The sequence below is a fragment of the Agelaius phoeniceus genome, chromosome 2 (assembly GCF_051311805.1).
Source record: "Agelaius phoeniceus isolate bAgePho1 chromosome 2, bAgePho1.hap1, whole genome shotgun sequence".
NCBI lineage: Eukaryota > Metazoa > Chordata > Aves > Passeriformes > Icteridae > Agelaius > Agelaius phoeniceus.
The window spans coordinates 71,920,469-71,932,717 of NC_135266.1; the positions used below are offsets into that span (position 1 = coordinate 71,920,469).

Here is a 12,249-nt window from a genome sequence, read left to right on the forward strand (position 1 = left end):
GTGTTTCTGTTTTGAGGAGCCCAGACTAGTGCTGTATGGCACAGCTGGGCTGCCAGAGCACAGGCACTATTACAGCTCTGGCTGAGAACAGGTCTGCTCTGAGCTGAAATAACCCAGCTGAGCATTCAGCAAGTCTGGAGCCCAGGGCTGGTTATTTTGGTCAGGGTTGTCTAAAGTAGAGAAAATGACACAGAGAGGTGACCTCTCTGTTCTCCTCAGCACCCTGAGAAGGCAAAGTGGAGAGGGAGGTGTTGAGCTCTTTTCCATGGTATCCAGTGACAGGATGCATGGGAATGATTCAAAGCTGCACCAGGGGAGGTTAGGACTGGACACTAGGATGCATTTCTTTACTGAGAGGGTGGTGAACACTCCAACAGGCTTTCTAAAGAGGTGGTTGGTGCCCCAAGTCTGTCAGTGTTTAAGAGGCATTTGGACAGTAGGTGCTTTAGGCCTTTAGGTCGGGCAGTTGGGCTGGATGACTGTTGTGTACGTTCCTCCCAACTGCTCTGCTCTGCTCTATTCCGTTCCATTCTCACCTGGGATAGATTTACAGCCAGGTAGGAGTTTCAGGGTGACACCAGCCACCTTGATGTGACTGGACCATTGGCCATCATCGCTGGTGGGAATTCGACATGGACATTATTTGAGTGCCATGACTGTGCACAGTGGCTGCAGGGGCCGGGAGAAGGTTTGCGTGGGGGCTGCCACCATGCTCCCGCTCCATGGCAGGGGAGGCGACTGGGGAGAAGGCTGGGCTGTGCCCCAGCTGGTGCCACTGCTGGTCGTCGGCAGTGGGCACATGTGGCCCCGGGCACTGCGGAGAAAGAGGGACACGGGGGCGGTGGGAGTCGTCCTGGTGAGGTGGGAGATGGGAAATCAAGGGGAGCGGGGAGAACTTAGCATCCTTTTCCTCTGCCCCCAGGAGTATTTACGTACCGGGTTCTGTCTGCGTGTCCCATTTTCCCACCCGTCTGTCCCTGCCGTGTGGTGCACTGACACCTGCAGACCGCCACCACCCCCCGGCCACCCCGGCCCCCTCTTTCTGTCGGCGCTGCGAGCGCTTCGCTGCATCCCCCAGCCCACGGCTTCAGCCACGCAACGCCCGCGGTCCGGAGCGCGCTGCGACCGTGCCGCCGGGACAGGGCGGCGATGCAAAACGCCGTCACAAATAAAAACCGAGCTCTGCCCGCCCGGGCGCGGCACCGTCGCGGGGCACCCGAGAGCCCGGCCGTGCGTGGGAGAGGCGGCGGGCGGCGGCCAGGGGCCGCGTTATGTAAGGGCGGCGGGGCGGGCGGCGCTGCGGCGGCGCGGGGCGGCTCGGAACGGGCGGCGGGGCCGCGGCGGCGGCGGGGGAAAGCGGCTTATCCCCCTCCTTCCCTCCCTCCTTCCCTGCCTCCCTGCCTGCCTCCCTCCCTCCGCCGGGTTGCCATGGAGACGGGCGGGCGGCGGCGGCGGGGCTGTCACTGAGGGATCGCACCGCGCTCCGCGGCGGAGGGGAAGCCGCGGCGGCCGCGGCTGCAGCGGCAGAGGCAGAAATGGACTCGCACTGCGACTGTGTCGAGCCCCCGGCCGCCGAGCAGCCGTCGGGGAGGATTAACAAAACCGCTTTCAAGCTTTTCAGGAGGAGGAAGTCCGGGGGAACCATGCCGAGCATCTTCGGGGTGCGGAGCAGAGGAGGGGAGGGTAAGGGCGCCGGCAAGCCGGGGATGGTGCGGAGCCGGACGCACGACGGCTTGGCCGACGCCGTGCTGGAGAGCAGCAAGAAGGAGGAACCGGGCGGCGGCGAGGCGCCGAGCCGCGAGGCGCAGGAGCGGCCGGCCGGCAGCCCCGGCGGCCCCGCCGGCAGCGCGGTGGCCAAGTCGCACAGCTTCTTCTCGCTGCTGAGGAAGAACGGCAGGCAGGCGGAGGGCGCGGAGCCGCGGGCCGGCGGCAGACAAAAGAAGGGGCTGAAGGGGATCTTCAGCAGCATGCGGTGGCACAAAAAGGACAAAATCGGCAAGGAGGAGAGGGGGGAAACCTCGGACATCCCGTCCGGCCTTATAATGCCGGGCTCCCTGACCGCCAGCCTGGAGTGCATCAAGGAGGAGACGCCGAAACCTTTGTCTGAGAGCCCGAGCGGCGCGGGAGTCGCCGGGCCGGAGCCGCCGCGGGAGAAGCGCAGCGGCGAGGCGCCCGCCGCGGCCGAGGAGCCCCAGGCGGGCGGCGCGGAGCCGCGGGCCAGCAGCCCCCCGGCCCGGGAGGAGCCGCCCGCCGCCGCCGTGCGGCCACCCGAGGAGCTCAGCCGCGAGCGACCGGAGCCGGCCGCCGGAGAGGTTGGGACTGCGAAGGATGCGGCGATAACAGGTGACATTCCAATAACGACTATCCCCCCTGTTGAACCTCACTGTGATAGCGGTCAAGAGACGGCAGCCGCCCCTGACCCTGCCTCTGTTGATCCACCCTCAGAGCAATCGATTGATCGTATTTGTTTGATGTTTGCTGACGTGACTTCACTGAAAAGCTTTGACTCTCTTACAGGCTGCGGAGATATTATTGCGGACCATGAGGAGGATGTGGGCGGCGGGAGTGGCGTCTGCGAGAAGAGCACCCCCGGGCCCAGCAAGCTGGGGGCCACCAAGAAGCACCCCACCATGGTGGCCTACCAGGGAGGAGGGGAGGAGATGGCCAGCCCCGACCAGGTGGATGACACCTGCCTGCAGGAGTTCTGGGATATGCTGTCACAGACGGACGAGACTAAGACGCCAGGAGGAGGAGGAAGCGGAGGAGGGACAAAGAAGCCCGAGGGGTTGAAGGAAAGCCGAGGTACCGAGGGGGCCCAGAATAGGGTGGTGGTGAAACGTGGTGGCCTCCACCAGATTGCCATTCACCTGAACCACAAAGAGGAGCAGAAGAGCAGGGAAAAGGAACAGCACGAGGGTGTCCCAAACAGCGATGAGGGCTACTGGGATTCCACCACCCCTGGTCCCGAGGAAGATAGTTCCACAAGCATCCAGAAGGAAACCCTTCCCAGGGATAGCTACAGTGGGGATGCTCTCTATGACCTGTATGCTGAGCCGGATGAGAACCCACCAGCGGGGCCCACACATGAGGAAGTCCCCAGTGTGCCACGCTCCAAGCCCGTGTCTCCCATAACGACCGTGAGCTCACTGAAAACACCCTCCAGCGCCGCCAAGGACTCCAAGATACCCATCAGCATTAAACACCTTTCGTCATCACATCCTGCTAGCCATGGAGCAGATGCCAGTAACAGCCATCATGTCGCACACCATCACCTGGCCAAAAGTGAGATGCACAGAACAAAAATCCCCGTCTCCAAAGTCCTGGTACGCCGCGTCAGTAACAGGGGCGCAGCGGGGTCAGTAACGGGGACAACTGTGAAAACTGCCACGTACCAGGACAGTGCCAAAAAGTAGTTGGGTAAGAATTGGAGGCAAAGGCAGAGAACGAAGCCCCTTGTGGGAAAGTCTGCTTAGGAGACCACAGATAATGAATTAGTTTTGCATCACCTGAAGAAAGTCACCTAAAAGGCTTCCTTCACTGTACTCTGTGGGCCTGCACTTCTGAGTCTCTTCTTACTAGACTGTGTGGCTGAATACAAAAAGTCAACTTCTTTTTGAGCACTTTTTTTACATTTGTATCTTTTTTCTGCAATTAAACACTGGGGAGGTTCATTTTTACATGCCTTTCTGGAAGCAGGACTTGGATTATGACCATCCTTCCTCGTGCAAAGCAGTGTCATGAGTTCTTCAAGGGAACAGAGCTACAAAAGGAGCGACATGAGAGGTTCTCCTCCTATACATTTATCTTTTAATTGTTTCTCGGGGAGGAGTAGAGGCTGGGTGCCTGGCTGGCTCTGGAAATGACGTTTGCTCCACAAGATGTTGGAAAAAATGCCAAGCAGAAAACAACCCACCTAACAGGTATTTTGCCTGCTGTAAGAACGAGAACACTGCTCAGCAGCAGACTTGATTGACTTGTGTGCAGGAGATAAAACTAAGGAGTTAGGTGGACTCGTCTAACAGGAAAACACATTTTCGTTTGTCTGTCTGTCTGGTTGGTTTTGATCTGGTCTAATGTAAATGGGTAACAGAGACACCTGACGTAGGTTCAGATGTTTACATCAATACTTGTCCGATAATGCATACAATCAGGTTCAGGGAAACATTTTACTAAATGCCAATATATACACACTGTCCACATTTATACAATAACTTGCTCGCCATGTGTAAATATATACGTGTTTTAGCAGATTTTTTATTAAAAAAAAAAAAATTACCTGTCCTTATTATCTAGAGTTTAAGCAAGAGTTAGTTTTTATAGGTAGATAATTTTACAGTTCTAAAAGGATAGAACTTTGTGCAAGTACCTTAAATTAGAGAAAACTCTGGTTTGTATGGGCTCATGCATCCCCAGATAAGTAAGTCTGAAGTGCTGATTTTATTCCAGTGGCACATTCCATGGCTCAGAGCAGATGTTCTGACAGCACTGCCACTGCAAACCTCTATTTTCAGGGGTTTAGACAAAAGTTGCTCTGGGCTTAAACCTTACCGAGAAGGAACCCAGCAAAGAAACTTGTTTTTTAAGTATTATTTTTTAAAATATATAAAATTAGTTTTTGACTATTTAAAAAAAGTTTGGGTTCTCATTGCTTTTTATTTTCATTCTCAATAATGTCAGAATAATTTTATGTTAAGAGAGAAAAAAATATGGTAAGCTAGTGGTACATTAAATGGTCTGATCAGCTTGGATCTTAGGAAAAATGTATTAATGGCCATGACATTTTTGAGTAGTGGCTACTGTACATGGGCATTGGCAACATTTCAAAGAAATATAATAGGGTTTTAATGTGCCTGAGGACATATTTTTATGATACACTGAAAAAGCTCTAAAAATCACTGAAGTCTAAAGGTAAATGTTATGTATTTACAAAATATTTTGATATAAGTATTTAATCATCAGACCACAGTTAAATATAAAATATATGCTCCAGCGTATCTAAAAAATAATATACATTTTAAAAATATACATTTCTATATTATGCAGAGAATCCTAAATTCACATCATTGAAACTAATGGGTCTGATCTTACATAGCAGTTGGTTTTATTGTCTCTTAAATCAAAAGGAAAAAAAAGAGGAAAATAAATATACAGAATATACATTTGAAGGATATTAAGGTTGTAGGCAAACCATAAAAAGCCAGGAAATACCATAATAAGAATTGTATATATGTATATGCATGATTTGTGGTTCACTGGGGAAATGACCTTAGAGTCATGAAGGTGAAATTGGCATCCAGTTTTGAAATTGCTGCAGAATTTAATACCGACTTGCAGAATCCCAGTGAAAGTGTTAGCTTCCCTGACCAGCCCCTGTTTTCATGGTTTAAGAACCTTAATACACTTCAAAGAGGATTATTTTATGTTTTCTTCCTGACATGTAGGTGTGTGGTTCCCTGTGTGCCCACTCCCGCAGACATGTTGTACATATGCATGTGCAGTAAGGGCACAGCCCCTGGCAAGGTCCCTGTGCACACTCACACTCACACTCACAGCCTGGGGGCTGTGCTCCACATCTGCCTCCAAACACGCTGGCCATGGTTTCCTTTGCCTGAGAAAGGGATTTGCATTTGGTCTGACTCCACTCATGCATTTTAGAAAGTCAAAGCTGAAACAACCTCTAAAGGATGTATGTACAGAACACAGAATATTATCCTGCTCCTCAGCCCTAAACATGACATTCCTTTTCCCATTATTTTGGTTTTGTTTGACTGTGAGGGATGCATCTTTCCTTGCATGACAACTCTGCAGAAAAATCATAATTCCCCATTTTGTTCTAAGGACAAATTGTGCACAGAGATTCTATAGGGTACTGGAAGTTGAGAGGGAGGGAGGATGTGGTGGTAGTACCATAAAAACTGGAAGCACTGAGTACAGGTAGTAGGAGTGGTGCATCTTTAAACCCATTAGGAGATACCAGCTGCCATCTCTACAGGACTTGTGTGTGTCAAATTATTCATCATATGTGTTTTGTTTGCATTGTGGCATGTCTATATTGAAAAACCATTAGTGTGACACTAGACTAACTCCTTCTCACGTAACCACTAACACGAATCATCATTAAAATGCTTTGGCTTCCCTTCATTCTTCTCTCTCCTCCTTTGTTTTCTGCCACGTTTTTTCCTCCATCCTCTGCATGGGGCAGCCTCCTCCTGGGTGCTAACCCCGGGAATGAGGAGCTCTGAGCTGGCGGGGGGCGTGGGTGGGAAGGCAGCTGCCCAGGCCAAGGTGCTCCATAGCCACTCCCTCAAGCTTTCTGTCACATACCCCCTCTAAGCAATTTTGCAAATCTCTCTGCAGTTTGTTTGGCTGCTTGCTATGTACATATTTTAAGGACAATCATATCCTTAAAAGGAGAATGGGAAAGTAGCTGGTAGTAGGGCGTCAGTGTTTTGAATCATTGCGACATGCTGACGTTGATTCAGGGTAATGGTTGTGTGAGAGTAAAGATACAATTTCATGTTCAAATTACCTTTGTACTTCTAAAATTCACTTTTGTCTTTAAGCCATCTATGTTTTTTATTTCGAAAGGTAATAGAAGATCTAATATTTACCAGGGCTTTCAATTTTCATGGAAATATATTTGTATAACTCCACACAATGCCTAAAACAATCATTGAAAGGGGGTTCAAAGGCTTTCTTTAGACCTATATATAATTTCTGAAAGATCCCTGTAAAATACTGTGAGACGCCTAAGAACAAACAGTTAATGGCTTGCTGGATTTAAAGGCTGAGACATAAAGAAGTAACAGTCCTGAGGCATTTTGTGGTAGCTTGTATTCTTATTTGTGTTACCCTGTTCAAGCATATATTTTCCTTGGCTTTGGTAGGTATTGAGGTAGAAATGGTGTTCTGAGTCCCAAAGATAACATTCCCAATGGTGTCATTGTTTTGATTTCCTTAAAGTATATTTTTCTTTATTTGTTTCATTTGTTATTTGGTGGTCTGAATGATGCTTTGTAATTATCAGCTGTATGTGGTTCATAAAGGATTTTATAGATCAGGACTTGGTATTTAGTTATGTGTACTCTTTGCACTTTCAGGTCCCTACTGGTAAATTTTGTATGTTCTTAGAGTTTTTCTATATATTGCATAGTGTTTTATAGCTATCTACAGTGATTTCAGTGGTATACACTCCTGTTCTTTATATCAGCACAAAAGATTTCCTTTCAGCAGCATGAAATTATGTTTTTGTGGACTTGTTTTGTCATGATAGGAGCTAAGTTTCCAGTACTAAATGTGTGGTCTGCAACAAACATAAAAGGTTTTATTTTCCATGTAGTGTATATGCATTTTGCTCTTGCCGGTAATAGGACTCAAACATTCGTAGTAGATTTCAGAGGAAATTCCATGACTAGAATAAGAAAAAACTATGATCAGTCTTATTCCATCAGTAACCAGCATTTTCTTCATCCACTGTGAATATCCTCACCACCATTCAGGGTAGTAGAGGATTGAATTTTAAAATTTACGTGCATAGATGTACTCTATGATAATTAATTCACTGATTATTTTTTAATGAATCTTACAAAATTATTTATCTAAGCGAGTATTGCACCAAAGTCTTAAAACATCCGATACAGATGGTATTTTCAGTAAGATGCTATGAGTGCAGATGAGCCAAATTAACAGGCTTTGCTTAGCAAAGCAAAACCGTGTTGTTTCTTAAATTTGTAGTACTGACTGAGCTTGCAGATCAAAGGGAACCATTGATTCTGCTGCGTGGCCATGCACTGAGGTTTTTCTTTCCCTGCCCTAATGGACTACTTTCAGAAAAGGCTTTTCAGAAAGATAATGGTATGAAAGGGACAGATCACAGTAACAATAGCCACTTACAAGACAGATGGTTATCCAACAGCCACAACGGGGGAGTCTAGGCAAGGTGGCCTGAAAATGTATTTTTGTAGTTACTGATATGAAAGGCTGGGGCTTCTGTCTTGAAAAACAAATTGACACCAACTCAAAGACAATGCAGAAATGAGTCTTGGCAGAGTTCACACATGACAGCTTCTGCAGGGTTTGATTTTGGTTTTCATTTTGTCTTTTCTTCCCCCCACCCCCCTTTGTTTATGTTTTTATTATGGTGACATAACCCCACGTGTCCAAGCAAAACTGCACAACAAATGACTCTTCTGAGATTCAATGCTAAGATCACACTGCCAGTTGTCCCCAGTGGCCTGGGATGGGTTCCTGCTGAACATCCCTCCCTTGCACTGAGGGATGGGAGGGATGGGATGATAGGATTCCCTTGTCCTGAGTCCACGTGCTGTTTACTGTGAGCAGGACATATCAGTCTGTCTTGCTGTTTGTTTTCAGGGGACAATTTATTTTTAATTTAGCTCATAGGAATTTTTTAGTCATCATTAGTTCATACCTTGTCTTCCTTGTGAGCATCTCGGGTAGGAACATTCAGCACTAATTTGGTGTTTCCTAGGTCCATTTCATGTAGAGAGAAATGGAAGAACTTGTCATATGCAAAGGAATAATAGCTATAACCACTTGAGCCACATCATGGGGGCCTTGATTCCTGCAAAAGCAGGTTGTTAAAACTCTTCTTGCCTTAGAAGGCTTCTCCACCCCGAACAGTGAGTACTATTGCCTAGGATGTTTTGGGGTTTTTTCCTGTATGTCTCTCATTTCAGCTCAGCCATACTGCAGTTGCTTGGGAAACAGATTTTTGATCTAGCCTTCCAGCAGCAGAAAAGACGAGCTGCTGCCACTCTGCCTCCTCTTCAGGAGGTCTTTGTTTCTACTTCTTGGTCTTGAAAAAATTAAACCCCCTCAGAATAAGTGCAAAGATATTTAAAATGGAGATGTCTGCTGTGTGATCTCATACATATGGGTGAGGATGTTAAGTGATATTTTGCATAGCATGGAATACATTCCTCCACTTTCCTGTTGTGAACAATTTAGTAAATGTAGCAAGGAAGCAGATCATTCTTGAAGGAAAGTCCAGGAGCTGTTTGTTATGCAGACTGTGCCCAGATTTTATCTTTGCTTTCCTTTTTCCTTTCTGCACATACTTAAATAAATAGAGCCAAAGTTGTAGTACAGAGAGGAAAAGGTTAAGCACCTCACAGGGCAAGGAATTTAAACTGCCAGGCTGAAAGGCTTCTTGTAGCAATGGCTAAAAGAAGATTGCTTTGCCTGCTTTGACATCACATCCAAGCAATGCTCTGCAATAAAAGCTAATCCTGCTATGGCCACAAAGTTAGGAAACTGGCATTTGCCAACAGGACAATCTCCTGCCAGGATCCAGTTCTGCTGTGGCAAAGCTTCCACTGACTCCAGTAAGAACTGGCAGAAGTCCTTAATCTCTTAATCCTAAGGAAATAAGTATTTCTTAAACAAGTCTTCCTTTTTTTTTTTTTTTAAGATTAACATTATTCAGGTGTTTGTGCAGTCTTTTACATTACTGTGGTAGTGTTTTCACTGATCTGAATGCAAAACATGTCTTTCCATTGTTTTTCATCCTAACAAGCTGCACTCCAGCACATAACTCCAGTGCTCAGCATGTTTAAATTACAGCTAACACAATCACTGCCTTCCTTAATTTAACTCTTGATGGCAAAATCAGGACCAGCTTCTTTCCAGAGCTCTAAACCCCCCACTTGTTTTGTCATTGTTCATGTTTTTGATATGGTAACTAATGAAGCCTCCCTTTAATTATTGCACAGCCACATTTTAACGTGTCATTAGGGAGAAGGTATGTGGGGACTAAATGGTAAGATCTTTAATAGATTTTTATTATTTTGGAAGATGTTGCATCAAAACTGTTGCTAAATCAGTGTCAGGTTGTTTCCATGGGCTTTTTATGCAGATGCATTTGAAGCTTTGAACATAATGTGCTTGTAAAAGAAAACTGGTTGTATCTGCTTTGAATTAAGGCTGACCTTAAAATGTAATTCTTGGTTAATAGCAGCAGAGGAGAAGGTGTGTCCCAACTCACCTGCAGCCTGTGGACTGCAAGGCACCCCAAGTCACCAGCAGAATTTGCTGCGTGACCTCGCCCTGTGTTGCCAGCAGAGGGGTGCAAGGTGTTGCCATGTGGAGGTGTCAGCCCTGGGCAGCAGCAGGAAAAGCCAGGGTGATGGTGCTGGGGTGGGAGGACTGAGAGGGCATCTGGGAGGTGGGCTGAAAGCAAGGCCTGGACCGCTTGTCCTTGTGGAAAAAGAGTAACACATATGCCTAAAACCCCTGTATCCTTTCTTTCTTGCACTGATGCTTGGGTTCATGAGTCACACTGGGTGAGAAGCCAATGTGAGTTTGTGTGTGCTGAAGCCAGTGCTCCTGCAGGTGGACTGCTGTGTGACTGCTCTCATCAACACCTGAGCAGTGCTCAGTGTCTTACTTTCTAAAGGCAGTTTCAGCACAGAACATCCACAAACCCCCTGTAGCCCAGCACTGGCCTATGGCATCTCACTGCTCTTCCACCCTCATTTTGCCAGGAAGATGCAAGGACCCAAAGCCCTAGTCAGAGTGGTGAGCTCTGGCTGCACCCTTGCAGCCCAAGGACAAGTGGGGAGGCAGTGTAAGACACAGTGCAGCAGCACCAAGTGCTAAGCAACATTATCCTGCTTTTCTAAAGGGGGAGCAAGACTTAAGCTGTTGCTTTTTCATGAAATTAAAATAAATCCTCTACCATGGGTGAAATTTTAACAGCTAGACAATGACTCATTCCACCAGTATTCTATCTGATATCGGTGGATCTGTAAGTGCTGTTGGTTTTTATTGAGTGAAGATCCCATAACTTGGCTCCATCTGAATTTTTCCTGCTCTGGTGTTGAAGCCTGGTGTTGAGGTCCTCTTGAAATGGGAGATGAGGTATGAATGTGGGTGATGGAAAATACAATAAACCCAGAAAATACAACATGGTTTTAGTCTTTAATGGCAGCCCAACTCTGCTTAAACATCATGGCATGCCTGAGAAAGGGGTAGCAGGGACTGCATCAGACAAAGCAATGCTCTTGGTGTTTCCTGCCTGCTGAAGGGGACATGTGTGTCCTGTTAGAGGTCACTCAGCCTGTTTCTGTAAGATGTGATATAGCTGACAGATTACAATAATTACAGTTAATTACAATATTTCCTTATATTTTTGTGTCAGCCACTCCTGTAAGGTAGCGTACAACCTATTTGAGATAATGAGTGAGTAAAGCCAGAACTCCCCGCTCTTCTCATCTAAAAGGTTTGGTAATGATCTGGTGGGCCTGTGTGCACCAACTTTTTCTTAAAGAAAGCTCACAACATTCCGGGAGGCTGTTTTATAACAGACTGTTAGACACACTCTGCTCCTTTCCACCTCTACAAACTTTTATGAGTACGTGTCTCCTCGAACCACTGTATTCTTAATGTATTTACAACCTAACTGATAGCAATAGGTGTCTTACTTCCCTGGCAGTTCACAAGGATATACTAATCAGTGTTTGTTATATTTTTAATTCTGTAAATATTTATTTTGGTACTCTGTGTATTTATTGGCACTGATTCTGGTGTTTGCTTATGTGTCATTGTAAATGTTGATGGTTTCAATAGTCTTGCTTCTAATGAATGTAAGGAACTCAGACTAACTGCACTTTTCTTCCATTCAAAAATCTTAACAGTGAAAAATATTCCCACTGTCATGTGTTATAATGAAAACAGTCAATAAAATCAGTTGTCACTTTTCATTGATGAATGTGAAGGTTACTTTTTGATGTTCAAGTTAGAGCCAATCTATCGAGCACCCTGGAAAATACTAGGCTTTTCAAAGCAGGACATTGGGGAGTTATGTCACCAAAACAGCATAAAAGAGAATACTTGGGCATCTGTGCAATTTCATTTTTATGTAGAAATGCCTTTAGCAGTTTTACTAATAACATCATACTGAATTTGTTAGTTAAAGGAGGACTTTCAGAAATGAGAGTTTTGGTCTTCTGGTCTCCTGTTTCATCAGCATGTGGGTTTTGTTTGGTTTTGGAAATTTTTTTTTTCCTTTTAAACCACTTACACAATGAAATGGACGGAGCTTTTATTTTGTTTTTCAAACCAGCTTTGTTTTCTGATTCTTCTGGTTGAGAAGCAAGTGGGGAAGCTTGTTCTTTTGGCACAAATTGACTTTGGAGTTGCAGTTTTGGTGTGACAGTTGGAAAATGCAGTCTGCAGTAAGCTACATTTCCCACCTTTAAAACGTCTCTTCCTTATTGTGACTATTAA

At 46.3% G+C, this 12,249-nt stretch overlaps 1 protein-coding gene across 1 annotated transcript; it reads left to right on the top strand.

Annotated features, from left to right (window-relative positions):
* The first annotated feature begins 1,406 nt into the window (after positions 1-1,406).
* AMER2 (APC membrane recruitment protein 2) lies at positions 1,407-11,723 on the top strand. The gene is made up of 2 exons (XM_054628231.2): positions 1,407-2,343; positions 2,518-11,723. Exons 1-2 carry the CDS (start codon positions 1,536-1,538, stop codon positions 3,411-3,413), a joined length of 1,704 nt encoding a protein of 567 aa, XP_054484206.2. The 5' UTR covers positions 1,407-1,535; the 3' UTR covers positions 3,414-11,723.
* The last annotated feature ends 526 nt before the right edge of the window (positions 11,724-12,249 follow it).